Source organism: Heterodontus francisci, chromosome 10 (genome assembly GCF_036365525.1).
Source record: "Heterodontus francisci isolate sHetFra1 chromosome 10, sHetFra1.hap1, whole genome shotgun sequence".
Lineage (NCBI taxonomy): Eukaryota > Metazoa > Chordata > Chondrichthyes > Heterodontiformes > Heterodontidae > Heterodontus > Heterodontus francisci.
In genome coordinates, this window is record NC_090380.1 from 68,065,579 (window position 1) to 68,086,714 (window position 21,136).

The 21,136-nt window shown below is 43.6% G+C and overlaps 1 protein-coding gene across 3 annotated transcripts in view; it reads left to right on the top strand.

Moving 5' to 3' along the window:
- kdm6a (lysine (K)-specific demethylase 6A) overlaps positions 1–21,136 on the top strand; it is a 311,647-nt gene that overhangs the window by 226,956 nt on the left and 63,555 nt on the right. For 2 of the 3 annotated variants that reach the window (XR_010975826.1, XM_068040670.1), the window contains exons 13-15: positions 1,919–2,053; positions 2,638–2,787; positions 6,663–6,761. Coding sequence is in view for 2 of the 3 variants with exons in the window: in XM_068040670.1 (XP_067896771.1) it covers positions 1,919–2,053; positions 2,638–2,787; positions 6,663–6,761 (384 nt within the window). In the remaining variant the exon portion in view is untranslated. The remainder of the gene's footprint in view (positions 1–1,918; positions 2,054–2,637; positions 2,788–6,662; positions 6,762–21,136) is intronic. The other variant, XM_068040671.1, reaches the window with a different exon arrangement.

A 21,136-nucleotide genomic window follows, 5' to 3' on the forward strand; every position in this document is an offset into this window, starting at 1 on the left:
TGCCACATAAAAGGTTACAGCTCAAGATGAGAGCTCATGGTGTTGGGGGTAATATATTAGCATGGATAGAGGATTGGCTAGCTAACAGGAAACAGAGAGTCATAATAAATGGGTCATTTTCAGGTTGGCAAACAGTAACTAGTGGAATGCAACAGGGATTAGTGCTGGGACCTCAACTATTTATGATCCATATTAATGACTTGGTAGAAGAGACAGTGTATTGTAGCCAAATTTTCCAATGATACAAAGGTAGGCAGGAAAGCAAATTGTGAGGAGGACAAAGGGATATGGATAGGTTAAGTGAAGGGGCAAAAATTTGGCAGATGGAGTATAATGTGGGAAAATGTGAGGTTATCCACCTTGATAGGAAGAATAGAAAAGCATAATATTCAAATGGAGACTACAGAATGCTGTGGTATAGAGGGATTTGGGTGTCCTCATACATGAATCACAAAAAGTTAGCATGCAGGTACAGCAAGTAATTAGGAAGGCAAATGGAATGTTGGTCTTTATTGCAAGGGGAATGGAGTATAAAAGTAGGGAAGTTTTGCTACAACTGTGCAGGGGTGTTGGTGAGATCACACCTAGAGTACTGTTTCCAGTTTTGGTTTCCTTATTTAAGGAGGGATATACTTACATTGGAGTAAGTTCAGAGAAGGTTCACTCGGTTGATTCCTCAGATGAAAGGGTTGTCTTATGAGGGAAGGTTGAGCAGGTTGGGCCTATATGTATTGGAGTTTAGTAAACATATAATATTTTGAGGCAATTTAACAGGGTAGATGCTGAGAGGATGTCTCCCCTTTTGGGGGAATCTAGAACTCGGGCACAGTTTCAGAATAAGGGGTCTTCCATCTAAGACGGAAATGAGGAGGAGTTTCTTAGGGTCGTTAATCTTTGGAATTCTCTACCCCAGAGAGCAGTGGAGGCTGGGCCATTGAATATATCCAAGGCTGAGTTAGACAGATGTTTGATCGACGAGGGAGTCGAGGGTTATGGGGGCAGGCAGGAAAGTGGAGTTGAGGCCATGATCCAGATCAGCCTTGATTTTACTGAATGGCGGAGCAGGCTCGAGCAGCTGAATGGCCTAATCCTGCTCTTATTTCTGCTGATCTTAAAGTACTGTTTGTTTAATCGATGTCCTGCTGTTGTATTTTTTTTCGCTATTTCTCTCTTAGCTTTTTCCTCCACTCTCACCCAAGCCACTTGTATCAATTCAGTGTTCTTTAGCCTGACTAGTGTAGCATGGGCGCTGACTTATCTGCAGTTGCAGCCGCTGTAATTTCCCTCTGAGAAGCAAGAGTAGAATGAAAGAATAATAGTAATGGGATCTCTACTTTTATCAATGTTTGTTTGGACTGTCCTTTTCTGGCTATGTGGAAGTGCTTCATATTCTTTGAAACATTTAAAATAGTTTGGTGCTTACAAAAAAAATGAAGCCTGGATTTATTTTGTGTATATGAGTCAACTAAAAGGAAACTGCAGCTTTTAAAGACTTTAATTGAACATTTAGTTTAATTTTGAATTTAAGTATAATAGAAAAAGAGGCCCTCTCGAAGATATTAATAACACCGCTGATCCTTAGGAGATTTAATCACTATGATGTACCATATTACTGGGGGAAAAATGTTGCATTTTAAATTCAAAATCATATATTTGTATAAAATATATTGTATAAAAGTGAACCTTAGTTTTTGTTCTGATTTTGACTTTTTTTTCACTGCACACAATGCAAAATTAACAAATTAAAACATGGGCAAGTTGCTCAAACTTCACACAAATGTGTTCTATCACAAGTTTAACGGAAATTTTAGTGTGATCATAAAGCCACAAGTGTTACATGATTGTTGAACAATTAGGTGGTTTGTATGACTGATCAGTTAGCTTTCATTTACATAATCGCATCACATACTTTTTACAGGCCCAGTTGTGCAACCTTCCACAAGGTAGCCTACAAAGTAAAACCAAAATGCTTCCCAGTATTGAGGAGGCATGGAGCCTACCAATCCCAGCAGAACTTACCTCCAGGCAGGGTGCCATGAATTCAGCTCAGCAGGTGAAAATTATTTGTACCTCAATTGTACTTAAGCATTTTAGCTTTATAGTTTTAAAGGTACTTTTTAGTGGCTAATACATTTACACACACATACACACACAAACCAGTAACTGCACAAACCTCATCACTGGTAGGATTTGAAGAAATATGATCATGGGATTACAACTATTTGGGGCTGAGATTATCTACCAAAATATTTTTAAAGGTCCTAGAGCTGTTGAGATCAAAATTGGTGCTTTCTCAAGCTGTTGGAAAGTAAATGTTGAACCATCCTATTGTATGCAATACTTTGCACTGTTCGTACATAAAGCTGTATTTATAGATAGCTGCAACAACTATTGCCCAGAGCTGCTCAGATTTTTTTCCTTGGTACTCAACTCTGATTTTTTAAAAAAAAAGGGAATAAAAAAAATTAGTCTAAACAACACTTAATCATTGTTCAACTGGTGAAAAATATATTGTGTGATTACTATTGAACAAGCTCACGACAACGGGGAATCAAAAGCAGAAAGAAAGGATATCTTGAAAGTACATGGCGATGTGATCTAAAGATTTTATTTCCAATGCTCTTCTTTTGTGTGTAGGCTTGTAAACCTCGCCATCACAGTAATGAACCATTAGTAGGCCTCAGTCAGCAGCCACAGCAGTCCTTACCACTACACATGGTTCCTTCTAACCAAGTAGATGACCTATCCAGTCCTGCTAAAAGGAAAAGGATGTCCAGTCCTACTAAGGTAGTAATTCAGTTGGTTGGTTCTATTTTGAGGACTGTATGATGATTTCAGCATTCAAATGAAAGGGAGATGGAAGAAAAAAATTGAGTTTTTGTTTTGAAGAAATGCTTCTAAGAGGTTTAAAATGGCCTGTGATATGCATCCCTTTTGTAATGCACTGTATTCAACATGAAATGTACACTTTTGTGTGGATATTCTGTAATGGAATACTGAACCATCATTAAAATGTTGAAAAAAATATTTTTTTCAACATTTTAATGGTTCAGTATTTTACGTTAAATTTTTTTTTTTAATTAGTAAAATGACCTAACGGTAACATGATCTTGCACTCTCCAGTTAAGCCAATGAATTTAAAATAAAATGTAAGTTTATGATCTGTTAGTATAATGCTAGTGGTGTATAGCAGCTTTCATTTCTTTTGAACCTTTAATGTAATAAAATGTCCCAGGGCACTTCAAGGAAGCATAACTGGACAAAATTTTTGCATTAAAGGAAGAGATTTTAAAGCAGCTAACCAAAGGCTTGGTCAAAAAGGTTGGTTTTAAGGAAGTCTTAAAGGTGAAGAGAGGCACAGGGAGAAATTTCCAAAGTTTGGGGGCTTGATAATTGGAGGCACAGCCGCTAGTGGTGGGACAAAGGAAATGGGGGATACACAAGAGGCCAGAATTGGAGGAACACCGAATTCTTGGAGGATTGTGCGCTGGAGGATGTTGCAGACATAGGGAGGGGTGAGGCCATGCCTTGATTTGAACACGAGGATGAAAATTTTAAAATCGTAGCGTTCGGGGACTGGGAGCCAATGTGGCTCTGTGAACAGAGAGGTAATGGATGTGCAGAACTAGTGCTAGTTTAGATATGGGCAGCAGTTTTGAATGAGCTTAAGTTTATGGAGGGTGGAAGATAGGAGGCTGGATGGACAGCTTTCGAATAGTTGAATATGGAGGCAATGAAAGCATGGATGAGTGTTTCAGCAGCAGATGGGCTGAGGCGGACGACATTATGAAGGTGGAAGTAGATGGTCTTCGTGATGGAGAAAATGAGGTCGGAAGCTCGGCTCGGGGTCGTATAGAAGTCTGAAGAAGCAAACTGCCTGATTCAGCCTGATGCGGTGGCGAGGGAGCAGAGTTTGTGGTAGAGGCCAAAGATGATGGTTTTGGTCTTCCCATTACTTAATTGGAGGAAAATGTGGCTCATCCAGTCACATAGACACAATGGAGCAGTGAGGTGATGGTAAAATGTGGCTGCATGTTGGCAGAACCTGGCGTTGAGTTTTTGGATGATGTTGCCAAGGGGCAGCATGTAGATGAGAAATTCTAGAAGTCAAGGATGGATACTTAGGGAGAGCTTCAGAGAAGCCTTTACAGGGGATTTTCTTGCTATGACTGGATGGGCAATAATAGAACCAGGGAGACCAGGTTGTCTCACTCAGCTGGATAACGAAGGACAGGCGTTGGAGGAGGGTGGTGTGATCAATCGTGTCAAAGGCTACAGACGGGTCAAGGAGAGTGTGCACCGCAGTCACATAGGATATCATTTGTGACTTTGATTAGGGCTATTTCTGTGCTGTGGCAGGGATGGAAATCTGAACGGAAAAGTGGACAAAAATTTGGGAGGCAACATGTTTAGGAATTTTGGAGAGAAAAAAGTTGTTTCAGATGGAATGGTAGTTTGCAAAGATAGAAGGGCCAGCGGGTGGGGGGGGGGGTGGGGGGGGTGTTCTGAGGAGGGATTGATGACAGCAGATTTGAAAGGGAGGGGGACAGTTTACAATATCTGTTAGCAAAAGGGTCAGGAAGGGCAGATGGATGGCCAGCCATTTAGCAGGAACGGGATCAAGAGAGCAGAAGATGGATGTCTTGGACAAGATGAGCTTGGAGAAGGCATGAGGGGAAATCAGAGAGAAACTAGAGGAAGAGATGGGTTCAGGGCTATACCAGGTGGCTTGGTGGGATAAGGGAAGGGAGGAATGCAGCAGAGACAGCTGAATGAATGGGTTTAGTCTTGGTGACAGAGTCCATGAGTTCACTGGTGGAGAGGGCCAGGGAGCGGGGTTTCAAGAGCTGGCTGGTAGTGAAGCTGGGGTTATGTTTGCATTCCAAGATGATCCTAGAATAGTGAGCAGAAGAGAACATGGCTTGATAGTACTTGATGTGGTTCAGTCAGGTCTGGCCATGAATGACTAAAGCAGCTATGCATTATATGTTTGAATCTGCGACCTTTGGACTTTGTTATGACCAGGTGAGAAAGGTGTCTAGGGATCTTTTCAGCCTTCACCTGGTCGTCTTAGTTTAGTTTAGAGATACAGCACTGAAACAGGCCCTTCGGCCCACCGAGTCTGTGCCGACCATCAACCACCCATTTATACTAATCCTACACTAATCCCATATTCCTATCACATCCCCACCTGTCCCTATATATTTCCCTACCACTACTTATACTAGGGGCAATTTATAATGGCCAATTAACCTATCAACCTGCAAGTCTTTGGGATGTGGGAGGAAACCGGAGCACCCGGAGGAAACCCACGCAGACACAGGGAGAACTTGCAAACTCCACACAGGCAGTACCCAGAATCGAACCCAGGTCCCTGGAGCTGTGAGGCTGCGGTGCTAACCACTGCGCCACTGTGCCGCCGTCTTGTAATAGGGTTTAATTTTTAAACAGTGTTTTGAGCTCCCTTTGTTGAATTGTTGTTCACCACTTTCCAATTTCTAGGCAAAGAAATGAGAAACAACCAGGTTTTCTCCGGTTTAAAGAAGAAATGTGAAATTTATTAAACTTTAAACATAAACTCTAATTCGGTTAATGGCTACGGATACACACTGCGCCCCACGTTAACATGCAATACACACATGTAAATGGAGACAGAAAAGAGCAGAAGAAAAATAAAGTTTGAGGCAATCTCTGAAGAGGGTTTTTTTTTTTACTGTGCTTCGAGCTCGCTGTAGTCCTTGATTCTAGGTAGTCTTGCTTTTCGTTGGGACCAAGTATTCTTCTTAAACATTGTTCACTGTAGGAGACTTTTCTGTCTTGGGGTTCATGTGTCTTCAATGGGTCTTCAGTTCCATGAGAAAGAGATGGGAGCAGACAGAAGAGAGATCTTTTCAGTCCAGGAGCAAGCAGCTTTCTCTCAGCAAGTTCAAATTCAAAAAACTCCAACAGTCGATTAGTCATGTGACTAAAGTGGTCTGACCACTTCTGTGTATTGGGGAAGCAAGGACTGGGTCCCTTGTTCCCAACACTGTTAGCATGCAAATGTCTTTCCAGTCAGGGACTTGGCAATTCCTTGTGATAGGCCCTCTTTTTTTTTTTCCCCAGCCACAATTTTAAGTTTTAATGTTCATGTGGCGAAATAATGTGTGCCTCAGTCTTGGCAGGTGGGGGCCTGCAAGACAACTGTACCAAGGGGCTCATCCAGGGTGGGAGAAAGTAAGGGTTTAACTCGTGACAAGGGCATCAAAAATGAAAATGAGTGTGATCGAGCAGATGGGTAGCTGCAGATGTATTACAGCAAGTAGAAAGCCAAAGACTGTGTGGTTGGGAATTTGTAAGTGATTTGAGTTTTTTCCAGTCATATGTTGCAAACTAATGAACCACGTGCTTGTTGGCAAATCTGTACAGATAACATGTCCAGCAGTTTATGTAACATGGTCTTCAAAGCTTTTGCAGGGCTCCAAAAAATGTCATCTTGCAGTGTATAGTTTTAAACTTGCTCTTTTGGTACACCCTCTTTTATGCTGATCTATTCTCTGCACTTAGCTTTTACAGATACTCCGTGCAGAGATAGTATTGAAATACTACTGCAATTACTTTGGAAATTGGAAATGATTCAGTTTACGTAGTTTCTAGGTTTTCGTTCTTTTTTCTATTTTCAGCTAAGTGCTCCAGATATCTGGTCAGGTGGTCACACAGCACCACACCATTCAGTACAACAACAGGTTCCATCATGGTACCTGACCCCTCAAAAATTACAGGTATGTGGTTTCATTATAATTTACTTATACAGTATTAATTTAAAATATTGAGTGCTATTTCTTTTCAGAATCCTACTCTCCAATATCCTGCACGCCAATGCTCTGTTAGGGTCCACCAGGACCACTCTGCTCAAGATCTCATTACAACCTTTGTCCAAGCACAGACAAAAGAGTTCAATTCCAACGTAACGTGATGTGACAGTGACTACCCTTGACATCAGAGCAACATTTAATCATTTTTTTTTTATGATTGAGGGCTTGTGGGCATCGTCAGTAAGGCCATCTCTAATTGCCCTTGAGCCGCCGCCGTGACTACATGTGTGGTCTGCTCGGCCATTTCAGAGGGCAGTTAAGAGTCAACCACATTGCTGCAGGTCTGGGGTCACAGGCAAGATTTCCTTCACTGAAGGATATTTAGTGAACCAGATGGGTCTTTATGGCAATCAGATAGTTTCACGGTCACCCTTACTGACAGTAAATAAAAATCCAATGGAATTTAAGTTGCCTAGTTGCTGTGATAGGATTTGAACTCCCGTCTCTGGATTGTTCGGCCAGGTCTCTGGATTAATAACCACTATGCTACAGTACCTCTGTAATGTGTGGCATTAAGGAACCCTAGTAAAATTGAAGTCAATGGGAATCCGAGGGAAACCGCTTCATTGACTGGAGTCATACCTAGCACAAAGGAAGATGGTTGTGGTGTTGGCATTCATCTTAGTTCCAGGCCATCACTGCAGGAGTTCCTCAGAGTAGTGTCCGAGGCCCAGCCATCTTCAGTTGTTTCATCATTGACCACCTCTCCATTATAAGGTCTGAAGTGCTGATGATTACAGTGTTCAGTTCCATTTGGAACTCCTCAGATAACGAAGTAACATTCGCACCACACAAATGCCAGGCAATGACCATCTCCAAGAAGGGAGAGAGTGTAACGATCTCCCCAAGACATTCAATGGCATTACCATTGTTGAATCTCCCACTATCAACATCCTGGGGTTCACCATTGACCAGAAACTTAACTGAACCAGCCACATAAATACCGTGGCTACAAGCACAGGTCAGAAGCTGGTTATTCTGTGGCATGTGACTCATCTCCTGACTCCCCAAAGCCTTTCCACCATCTACAATGCATAGGTCAGAAGTGTGATGTAAGACTTTCCACTTACCTGATGAGTACAGCTCCAACAACACTCAAGAAGCTCAACACCATCCACCATCTTAAATATTCAATCTCTCTGCCACTGGCACACTGTGGCTGCAGTATGCTCATCTATAAGATGCATTGCAGCAATTCGCCAAGGCTCTTCAACTGCATCTCCTAAACCTGCAACCTCTACCACCCAGAAGGACAAATACAGCAGGCACATGGGAACACCACTACATTCAAGTTCTCCTCAATGTCACACAGCATCATGACTTGGAAATACATTGCTGTTCCTTCATCATCGCTGACCAAAATCCTAGAACTTCCACCCTAACAACACCGGGCGTCCTTTACCACGTGGACTGCAGCGACTTGAGAAAGGAGCTCACCACCACCTCCTCAAGGGCAAGTAGGAATGGGTAATGCCAGCCTTGCCAAAGATGCTTACATCCCGTGAATGAATTTTTTTTAAAAAGCATATTTTGAAAGCAACTTCATAGGATATTCACAAGGCCTGAGCTCTGTTCAGTGATGTAATCTAGCAAATTGGTATCTAATTGCTCTGTTTATGATTTGAATTTAATTGTATTTCCGTAGGGAAAAAAATCAGCAAACATGAGCTATTTTCGCTTTGTCATGCCTAACTTTTGCCTTTATGCAAAAGATGATAAGTTTTTGAAGCTTCTATTGAAACATCAGTTTTACAATGGAATAACATTTTTGTTGTTTTTGGCTGTTTAAGTATGTATATTGGATCCTCGGGCATGACATAGATTACTTCCTTATTCTCCCTAATTAGCATGTTTCTGAAATTAACAGATCTTGATGCTGTAAATGAAGATTTACCTGGCACAGGCCCTTTCCTGACATGCATATGCCCAAAATTCAAACAGGACAAATGGGCAAACATGAAATATAGACCTAAGAATGATTAACTTGCTTGGGCTTCTCATGTCAAGGTGCAGGGCTTGGGGTCTGCAACCGGCCCTAAGAGAGAGATTGGATGCTCCTACAATAGAATATTAAACTGTCATTGATTGAGCTTTAAACTTTATATCTGACCGTCACAACTTTTGCAATTTCATTTTCACATTACTTGTGAAATCATATCACGTGGAATTTCTTTTAATTTTCAATTGAGATCGTGATGGATATCTTAAAACCAGTCTTGTAATCAGTGTGACATATAAAATAATACATGTGCTGGAAATTATAAAACTGCTACCTATTGGAAGTGTTCCAATGACTTACATAATACACTCTTGATTGAACCATTTTGATAGAACACTGGATGGCTGATAGAATTCCTCTTATTGTGCTGCATGTAACTTGGCAGAATTTTGTATCTAGAGAAGACCAATGGTGCCTAGTGCTTTAAGAGACTTTGTTTTACGTCCATAGAATACTTTATTATGAGAACAACATTTTTGATATTACTTTGAGCATTTGTCACTTTTGTTATCCATGAAGATAAACATTTTTGCAATAGTCCATAAGAACATAAGAAATGGGAGTCCCTCAAGCCTGTTCCAGCATTTAATAAGTTCATCACTGATCCTCAACGCCATCTTCCTGCCCGTTCCCCGAGACTCCAAAAATCTATCAATCTCAGTCATGAATATATTCAACACTTGAACATCCACAGCCTTCCAGGGTAGAGAAGATTGATGTAAAACAAATACGCTCAATCCTCAGTGAAGAAGTTTCTCCTCATCTCAGTCCTAAATTGTTGACCTCTTATCCTGAGACTATGACCCCTAGTTGTAGATTCTTCTGCCAGGGGAAACAGCCCCTCAGCACCGACCCTATCCAGCCCCCTCAGAATGTTGCATGTTTCCATGAGATCACTTCTCATTCTTTTGAAGTCCCGAGAGTGTAGGCCTGTCGCCTTCCTGACAACTTCCAATTTAGTCCTGGACGGGGAAGGCTGAGGATGGCCTTCTTGCCCCAGGCCCTTAAGTGGTCAATTAATGGCCACATGAGGGCCTTTTCCCACCTCCACTTTAATTTAATTGAAGGCAGAGGGGCCTGCCACCACTGGGAGACACTGCCAGGTAAAACCTAGTAGCCTCCTAGTGGGGTCAGGGTGTTGTCCTTCCTTCGGGGGCAATCTAGGGCCCCCTGAGGGCCCCCCCTGCCAGCGATGGCCCCCCCCCCCCCAAAACCTTCACTAAACCACTAAACCTCACCCCGTTTCCAGGGCCTGCCTGAATGCCCCGGCAACCCCCGACCCCACCTACCTATCCGGGTGTCTCCGTCGTCCTTGGACTTCCGGCAGGGGCGTTTGCTGCCAGTACTGCGACTTCCGACTGGCTGGCAGCTTTGTAGGCGGCAGCTTGTCCCTTATAGGGAAGGTATCCTGGATGGCGCTGCAGCTAACTGGTTGCCCACTATTAAATAGCTATGGGGGTCTGATGGAGGGCTGAGGCCCGCCACTGGGAACCCTGTCTTCAAAACGTAATTTAGCCCCAAAACTCTACACAATACTCGAGGTGTGTTCTCACCAAAGCACCAAGATGGCAGCACGACTTCTTGACTCTTGTACTCCAATCCCCTTGCAATAAAGCATAACATACCATTTACTTCCTACTTGTTTGCCTGCTGATTGTGTTCCTTTTACGAATACATCCAAGACTCTGAGCACGGATATTTAAAAATTTCTCACCATTTAAAAAAAATAAATTCTGATTTTCTATTCTTCCTATAGAATAACCTCACATTTCCCTACATTTGTCACATTGTCCACTCTCTTAACCTATCTATATCCCTTTGCAGACACTGTCCTCCTCACAATTTACTTTCTCACCTAGCTTTGTATTGTCAGCAAACTTGAATACATTACATTTGGTCCCTTCATCTAAATCATGGATCTAGAACGTAAATAGCTGAGGCCCCTGCACTGATCCTTGCAGCATCCCATCAATAATAGCTGCCAATCTGAAAGTGACCCATTTATTCCTACTCTGTTTTCTGTCCTTTAGCCAATCCTGTCTCCATGTTACCCCCAAACCCATGAGCTCCTATCTTGTGCAGCCAAATATGCAACATCTGTTTCTCCTTGTGTCTACCCTGCTAGTTCACATTCTCAAAAGAAAATTCTAATAGATTTGTCAAACACTGTTTCCCTTTCATAAAACCATGTTGACTCTGCCTAATCATATTATTTCCTAAGTGCCCTGTTACCATTTCCGTAGTAATGGATTCCAGCATTTTCCCTATGACTGATGTCAGGCCAATTGGTCTGTCTTCGCTCTCCCTCCTTTCTTGAATAGCAGTGTTAGATTTGCTACTTTTCAATCTACTGGGACTGTTCAGAATCTGGGAAATTTTGGAGTTTTTCGTAATAGCTTGTAGATTAGTTGAGAATTATGAACTGTTTCTTTAAATGTTTGCCATTGCTCATATATATCGTCATACCTCTTAATCTAATTTCCCAATCTACCATAACCAACTTGCCCTTTATACCCATTTATTTAAGTTCAGTATTCTAATTTCAGACTTATGTATGTCATTCATTTATGGCACAGAAGGAGGCCATTTGGCCCATCCAGTCCATGCCAGCGCTCCAAAGAGCTATGCTGTCAATCCCACTCCCCACCTCAATCCCCGTAGCCCTGCAAGCCTATTTCTGTCAGGTGGCCATCCAAATTCCTCTTGAAGTCATTGATTGTCTCAGCCCCCACCACCCCTGTGGGCAGCGAGTTCCAGGTCATTGCCACCGATGCGTGAAAAAATGCTTCCGCATATTCCCCCTGTATCTTTTGCCCAGAACATTCAATCTGTGTCCCCTAGTCCTTGTACCATTGTCAATGGGAACAGCTTTTCCTCGTCTCCCTTTTTGAAGCCTGTCATGATCTTGTACACTTTTATTAAATCTCTCCTTTGCTCCAGGGAGAACACCAGCTTTTCCAACCTAACCTTGTATCTGAAATCCTCCATCCCTGGAACCATTCTGGTAAATCTCCTCTGCACCCTCGCAAGGACCCTCACATCCTTCCTGAAGTGTGGTGAGCAGAACTAGATGCGTTATCCAATTGGGGCCTAACCAGCGTGCACAATGGTCTCCATGCAACCACGCTAATGGCTATTGGATCAAACCCATTTATCTCTATCTGTACCACTGATTCGTCCATCTTGTTGTAAATGTTTCATGCATTCTGATAAAGTGCCTTTAATTTAAACTTTTTATCATTTTTTCCTTAATTTGACATTATTCACTAATGCACTATTAATGTTAAACTTTTCATCCCTTCCTGTCACACTCCACTTATCTTTACTAAACTTGCTACATTGTTCAGTGGCCTTGACTGTTCTCTTTACTGTGCTCCCTCTTTCCCAGAGGATCCCTTACGATGAATCATGTCTCATTATATAGAACAGGATCTAAAATAGCCTCTTCCCTGGTTTGAGGAAACTATCTCAAATGCATTCCATGAATGCAAACTCCAAACTACTTCTGCTTATTTGCTTTGTCTAGCCTTTATGAAGATTAACCAATGATTATTACATTTGTTACAAGTTAGTCTTATTTCTTGATTAATACTCTGTTCAACAGCATAACTACTGTTAGGGGGCCGACAAACATCTCCCACCAGCGTTTTCTTCCCCTTGTTATTTCTTATCACCGCCTGTACTGATTCTACTTCCTGCTGTTCGGAGCCAAGATTCTTTCTTACTACTGTTCTTATTTAATCCATTATTATCAGGGCTGCCCCTTCTCCTTTTCCATTTTGTCTGTCATCTTGAAACGTTACGTACCCTGGAATATTTAGCTCCCAACCTTTGATTCCTGTGCAACCATATTTCTGTAATGGCTATTAGATTAAAGCCATTTATCTTTATTTGTACCATTAATTTGCCTGGCTTGTTTTTTTTTATTCATTTATGGGATGTGGGCGTCACTGGCTATGCCAACATTTATTGCCCATCCCTAATTGCCCTTGAGAAGGTGGTAGTGAGCTGCCGCCTTGAACTGCTGTAGTCCATGTGAGTTAGGTACACAGTGCTGTTAGGAAGGGAGTTCCAGGATTTTGACCCCGTGACAGTGAAGGAACGGCGATATAGTTCCAAGCCAGGATGGTGTGTGACTTGGAGGGGAACTTGCAAGTGGTGATGTTCCCATGCATCTGCTGCTCTTATCCGTCTAGCTGGTGGAGGTCGCGGGTTTGGAAGGTGCTGTCTAAGGAGCCTTGGTGCGTTGCTGCAGTGCATCTTGTAGATGGTACACACTGCTGCCACTGTGCGCGGTGGTGGAGGGAGTGAATGTTTGTGGATGGTGTGCCAATCAAGCGGGCTGCTTTGTCCTGAGTGGTGTCGAGCTTCTTGAGTGTTGTTGGAGCTGCACCCATCCAGGCAAGTGGAGAATATTCCATCGCACTCCTGATTTGTGTCTTGTAGATGGTGGACAGGCTTTGGGGAGTCAGGAGGTGCGTTACTCGCCGCAGGATGCCTAGCCTCTGACCTGCTCTCGTAGCCACGGTATTTATATGGCTACTCCAGTTCAGTTTCTGGTCAATGGCAGCCCCTAGGATGTTGATAGAGGGGGATTCAGCGATGGTAATGCCATTGACTGTCAAGGGGAGATGGTTAGATTCTCTCTTGTTGGAGATGGTCATTGCCCGACACTTGTGTGGCGCAAATGTTACTTGCCACTTATCAGCCCAAGCCTGGATATTGTTCAGGTCTTGCTGCATTTCTACATGGACTGCTTCAGTATTTGAGGAGTCGTGAATGGTGCTGAACATTGTGCAATCATCAGCAAACATCCCCACTTCTGACCTTATGATTGAAGGAAGGTCATTGATGAAGCAGCTGAAGATGGTTGGGCCTAGGACACTATCCTGAGGAACTCCTGCAGTGATGTCCTGGAGCTCAGATGATTGACCTCCAACAACCACAACCATCTTCCTTTGCGCTAGGTATGACTAACCAGCAGAGAATTTTCCCCCTGATTCCTATTGACTCCAGTTTTGCTGGGGCTCCTTAATGCCATACTCAGTCAAATGCTGCCTTGATGTCAAGGGCAGTCACTCTCATTTCACCTCTTGAGTTCATTTCTTTTGTCCATATTTGAACCAATGCTGTAAATGAGGTCAGGTGCTGAATAGCCCTTTTGGAACCCAAACTGGGTATCACTGAGTAGGTTATTGCTAAGCAAGTACTGCTTGATGGCACCGTTGATGACACCTTCCATCACTTTGCTGATGATTGCGAGTAGACGGATGGGGCGGTAATTGGCTGGGTTGGACTTGTCCTGTTTTTTGCGTACAGGACATACCTGGGCAATTTTCCACATTGCCGGGTAGATGCTAGTGTTGTAGCTATACTGGAACAGCTTAGCTAGGGGTGCAGCAAGTTCTGGAGCACAGGTCTTCAGTACTATTGCCGGAATATTTTTCAGGACCCATAGCCTTTGCAGTATCCAGTGCCTTCAGTCGTTTCTTGATGTCACGCGGAGTGAATCGAATTGGCTGAAGACTGGCATCTGTGATGCTGGGGACTTCAGGAGGGGGCCGAGATGGATCATCAACTTGGCACTTCTGGCTGAAGATTGTGGCAAATGCTTCTGCCTTATCTTTCGCACTGATGTGCTGGGCTCCCCCATCTTTGAGGATGGCGATATTTGTGGACCCACCTCCTCCAGTTAATTGTTTAATTGTCCACCACCATTCACGGCTGGATGTGGCAGGACTGCAGAACTTAGATCTGGTCCTTTGGTTATGGGATCGCTTAGCTCTGTCTATCGCATGCTGCTTATGCAGTTTGGCATGCAAGTAGTCCTGTGTTGTAGCTTCACCAGGTTGACACCTCATTTTGAGGTATGCCTGGTGCTGCTCCTGGCATGCCCTCCTGCACTCTTCATTGAACCAGGGTTGGTCTCCTGGCTTGATGGTAATGGTACAGTGGGGGATATGTCGGGCCATGAGGTTACAGATTGTGGTTGAGTACAATTCTGCTGCTGCTGATGGCTCACAGCGCCTCATGGATGCCCAGTTTTGCATTGCTAGATCTGTTCTAAATCTATCACATTTAGCATGGTGATAGCGCCACACAACACGATGGACGGTATCCTCAATGTGAAGGTGGGGACTTCGTCTCCACAAGGACTGTGCAGTGGTCACTCCTACCAATACAGTTATGGACAGAAGCATCTGCGGCAGGCAGTTTGGTGAGGACAAGGTCAAGTATGTATTTCCCTCGTGTTGGTTCCCTCACCACCTGCCACAGACCCAGTCTAGCAGCTATATCCTTTAGGACTTGGCCAGCCCGGTTAGCAGTGGTGTTACCGAGCAACTCTTGGTGATCAACTTTGATGTCCCCCACCCAGAGAACATTTTGTACCCTTGCCACCCTCAGTGCTTCTTCCAGGTGCTGTTCAACATTGAGTACTGACTCATCAGCTGAGGGAGGGCGGTACGTGGTAATCAGTAGGAGGTTACCTTGCCCATGTTTGACCTGATGCCATGAGACTTCATGGGGGTCCGTAGTCGATGTTGAGGACTCCCAGGGCAACTCCCTCCCTACTGTATACTACTGTCCTGCCACCTCTGCTGGGTCTGTCCTGCCGGTGGCACAAGACATACCCAGGATAGTGATTGCAGTGTCTGGGACATTGTCTGTAAGGTATGATTCTGTGAGTATGACTATATCAGGCTGTTGCTTGACTAGTCTGTGGGACAGTTAGCCATTGTCGTTTCCGGTGCCTAGGTCGATGCCGGGTAGTCGGTCCGGTTTCATTCCTTTTTATTGACTTCGTAGCGGTTAGGTACAACTGAGTGGCTTGCTAGGCCATTTCAGAGGGTATGTAAGAGTTAACCACATTTCTGTGGGTCTGGAGTCACATGTACAAAGAAGAACAAAGAACAAAGAAAATTACAGCACAGGAACAGGCCCTTCGGCCCTCCAAGCCTACGCCGATCCAAATCCTGTATCTAAACCTGTCGCCTATTTTCTAAGGGTCTGTATCTCTTTACTTCCTGCCCATTCATGTATCTGTCTAGATACATCTTAAAAGACGCTATCGTGCCCGCGTCTACCACCTCCACTGGCAATGCGTTCCATGCAACCACCACCCTCTGCGTAAAGAACTTTCCACGCATATCCCCCCTAAACTTTTCCCCTTTCACTTTGAACTCGTGTCCCCTTGTAATTGAATCCCCCACTCGGGGAAAAAGCTTCTTGCTATCCACCCTGTCTATACCTCTCATGATTTTGTACACCTCAATCAGGTCCCCCCTCAACCTCCGTCTTTCTAATGAAAATAATCCTAATCTACTCAACCTCTCATCATAGTTAGCGCCCTCCATACCAGACAACATCCTGGTGAACCTCCTCTGCACCCTCTCCAAAGCATCCACATCCTTTTGGTAATGTGGCAACCAGAACTGCACGCAGTATTCCAAATGTGGCCGAACCAAAGTCCTATACAACTGTAACATGACCTGCCAACTCTTGTACTCAATACCCCGTCCGATGAAGGAAAGCATGCCGTATGCCTTCTTGACCACTCTATTGACCTGCGTTGCCACCTTCAGGGAACAATGGACCTGAACACCCAAATCTCTCTGTACATCAATTTTCCCCAGGACTTTTCCATTTACTGTATAGTTCACTCTTGAATTGGATCTTCCAAAATACATCACCTCGCATTTGCCCTGATTGAACTCCATCTGCCATTTCTCTGCCCAACTCTCCAGTCTATCTATATTCTGCTGTATTCTCTGACAGTCCCCTTCACTATCTGCTACTCCACCAATGTAGGCCAGACCAGGTAAGGACAGCAGATTTCCTTCCCTAAAGGACATTAGTGAACCAGATGGGTTTTTGCAACAATCGACAATGGTTTCATGGCCATCATTAGGCTAGCTTTTAATTCCAGATTTATTAATTTATTTCAAATTCCACCTTCTGCTGTGGTGGGATTCGAACCCATGTCCCCAGATCAATACCCTGGGTCTCTGGGTTACTAGTCTAATAATACCACTACGCCACCGCTTCCCCTAATTGTTACGAATGTTTCATGCATTCTGATAAAGTGCCTTTAATTTAAACTTTTTACCTTTTTTTTCCTGATTTGACATTCACTAATGCACTATTGGTGTTAAACTTTTCATCCATTCCTGTCACATTCCGCTTATCTTTACCAAATTTGCTACACTGTTCAGTGACCTTGACTTTACTCTTCAGATTTATAAATTTCGTCTCGCATGAACACTCCCTTGCCCCTTTTCAGTTTGAAGGCTGATCTATAGCTCTAGTTGTACAATTTGCCAGGATACTGGTCCCAGCCCAGTTTCAGTGGAGCCCATGCCAACGGAGCAACTCACTCTCCCCAGTGCTTGTGCTGGTACCCCATGAATCGAAACCCCTGTCTCCCACACATTCTTTGAACCACCCTTTCAACTCTTTGATCTGTTTATCCCTATGCCAATTTGCGTGTGGCTCAGGTAGTAATCCAAAGGTTATTACCTTTGAGGTTCTGCTTATTAATTTGGACCCTAGCTCCTGAAGCTCCCTCAGCAGAATGTCATTCCTCGACCTATCTATGCCATTGCTTCTTATGTGGACCATAACAATTGGATCCTTCCCTTCCCACTGCAACTTCAAATTCTTCTCCTCCCACGGGATGATGTTTTTAACCCTGGCACTGGGCAGGTCATGCAGCATTCAGAACTCCCAATTGCATCTGCAGAGTGCAAAATCTATTCCCCTGACTGTACTGTTCCCTACCACTACTGCATTTCTTTTCACACCCCCACTTGAATGGTGTTCTGTACCATAGTGCTGTGGTCAGTTTGCTCATCCACCTTGCAGACTTCACCCTCATCCACACAGACAACAACAATCTCGTATGTAGTTGTTTGGTAGTACAGAACTTGAGTGTTGCTGAAAACGGAGACATTTTGTTGAAGCTTTTCGTCTTGCACTCATCAGGGCAATTCACAAGAATACCAATGTAAGGGAAGCAATAACTTTATACTATGAGAAGAGAGTGCGGATTTGTTGGCAAGTGGGCTCTGATTGGTAGAGGCATTTCCATGGAGAATGCAACAGTTTATGGTGACTGACCGTTAACTGCCAAGCTGCATATAATAATTTCCTTACACGTCTTAATGGGCTTCATCCTGCACTCAAATTCACCTTTGAAATGGAGCAGTCAAATGAGCTCCCTTTCCTTGATGTATTAGTTGAGAAAGGGGTTCTCTGCATGGTCTACCGCAAGCCTACCTTCACTGGCCAATACAGGCTTTGGGGTTCTTACAGTTCCACGCACTATAAGATTGACCTTATCAACAACCTCGTAAATAGGGCCTGAGCCATTTGCTCACCATGCAAGCTTGATGCTGAAATAGGACGAATCAAAGGCATCCTGCGTGATAATGACTACCCTGATAAGATCGTCTCTCGCTGTATATCGCGCAAACTTATGAACGGGCCTAAGGCCATCATTTTCGGCCCTGAAAAGTGCCCAGTCTACCTCAGATTACCTTGGAAGGGTAATGTATCCCACAAATGTAAAGCTAGCTGTTTCACGCTGCTACTATGCAGTAGCAACAAATGTGGTGTTCACCACTAACAGGATGCTGCCGTCAAGCCAAAAAGACATTTTGCCTATCACACAAATGAGTAGTGTGATATATGAATTTCAATGCCAGCGTGATGCTAGGTATATAGGCCGTGCGTCCCAAAGACTGGCGGATCATATCAAACAACATGTCCATTCCGCTGTTCACAACGGGCAAGGTACAGACCGTACCCAATCAGCCTGCGTTTGCAAAACTTAAAACAGTGTCCAGCATTAGATGTGATTCAGTGATTGGACAGAAAATTACACTAACAACCAATTTAAGATTGTCAGTTGGGCTTGCAGTGTAGTGCATTTGCGCATACTGGAAGCTACATTTTTAATACACAGAGCCCTGTTCTTTGCAGACAGAAAGATCATGTGTACACATAGCCTGTTTCAGCTAAATAAAATAAATGACAGCCATTCGCTGGTTCATTCCTCGGGGCAATGCCTTGACCAGAGTCAAACTGCCTGGTTTAAATTAAACAAAGCTTGGCAGTTAACTGCCAGTCATCATAAACTGGTGCATTCTCCATAGCAACACCTCTACCAGTCAGAGCCAACTTGCCAACCAATCAGCACTCTCATATAGTTTAAATTTGTTGTTTCCCTTACATTGGTATTCTTGCGAGTAGTCCTGATGAGTGCAAGATGAAAAGGTCAACAAAAAGTCTCAGTTTTTAGTGAAAACACATATGTGTGTTGAATAAGAGTTAAGGATGAGGCTACTCCAGTGCTGCACTTGGGAGTCCCATTATCTGACTGACTCGCATTCACTGCCTACTATCCCTGACCGCTAACTAGACCTGTACCACTTCTAAGCTATGGGGTATGACTGCCTCTTGGATTGAAGTGTCCAGGTAGCTTTCCCCTTAAGAACATAAGAAATAGGAGCAGGAGTAGGCCATTCAGCCTTTCGAGCCTGCTCTGCCATTCAATGAGATCATGGCTGAGCTTTTACTTCAACACCATTTTCCTGCACTATGCCCATATCCCTTGATTTTTTTAATATGTAGAAATCTATCAATTTCAGTCTTGAACATACTCAATGACTGAGCCTCCACACCTCTCTGGAGCAGAGAATTCCAAAGATTCACCACCCTCTGAGTGAAGCAATTTCTCCTCATCACAGTCCTAAATGGCCTGCCCCTTATTCTGAGACTGTGTCCCCTGGTTCTAGACTCCCCAGCCAAGGGAAACATTCTTCTTGCATCTACCTTGTCGAGCCCTGTAAGAATTTTGTATGTTTGATTCATTCTCATTCTTCTGAACTCCAGAGAATAAGGGCCCAGTCTGTTTACTCGTTCCTCATAGGATAATCCCTCCATCCTAGGAATTAGTTTGGTACACCTTCCTTGCACTCCCTCGATGACAAGTATATCCACCATAGCCAATTTTACCCTCATACCTTCGTAGTTTCCTTTTCTTAGATTTAAGACCCTAGTTTCTGATTGAACTACATCACTTTCAAACTTGATGTAAAATTCTATCATATTATGGTCACTCTTCACTAAAGGCTCCTTTTACAACAAGATTATTAATTAACCCTGTTTCATTGCACAATACTAGATCTAAAATAGCCCATTCCCTAGTTGGTTCCTCAACGTACTGCTCTAGAAAACCATCGAGCATACATTCCAAGAATTGGTCCTCCACAACATTGGTACTAATTAGGTTTACCCAGTTTATATGTAGATTGAAATCCCCCATAATTACTGTATTACCCTTGTATTACGCTCCTCTAATTTCCTGATTTATACTGAGATTTACATTACCACTGCTGTTTGGTGGCCTATAAACAACTCTGACCAATGTTTTCTGCCCCTTGCTGTTTCTTCCACCCAAACTGATTCTACATTTTGATATTTAGAACTGTCATCTCTCGCTCTAGTACTAATACCCTCTTTAATTAACAGAGCTACTCCACCAACTTTTCCCAGCTTTCTGTCCTTCCTGAATGTCACGTATCCTTGGATAATCAGGTCGCAGTTTTGGTTTCCTTGTCACCACGTCTCTAATGGCTGTCAGGTCATATATGAATTTCTATTAGGGCTGACAATTCATCTGTTTTATTGTGAATGCTGCAGGCATTCCGATACAGAGCCCTTATTTCAGTTTTTTACTGGCACACTCTTAAGTTTGCAATCATTGTCCCTTGCTGCCATGTTCTGATCATCATTACCTTTAATGCTACCTTGACCAATTGCCTTGTCATTTCCCTACATGATCCTTTCCCCCCCCCTCTATTTAGTTTCAAGCCCTTTCTACTTCTCCAGTTTTACAACTCGCTAGAATACTGGTCCCAGTGCGGTTCAGGTGAAATCCTTCACAACGATCAGCCCCTACTTTACCCAGCACAGATGCCAGTGCCCCATGAATCAGAACCCACTTCTCCCACACCAGTCTTTGAGCCACGCATTCATCTCTCTAATCTTATTTGTCCTATGCCAATTTGCACGTGGCTCCGGTAATAATCCAGAGATGATTATTATATTTGAGGTTCTGCTGTTTAGTGTCTAGCTCCTCAAGCTTCCTATTCAGAACTTCTTTCCTAGTCTTATTTATGTCGTTGGTATCTACGTGGACCACGACAACTGGACCTGCCCCTCCCACTGCATTTCTCTCCAGCCCTGAGCAGATGTCCTGAACCCGGACACCGGGCAGGCA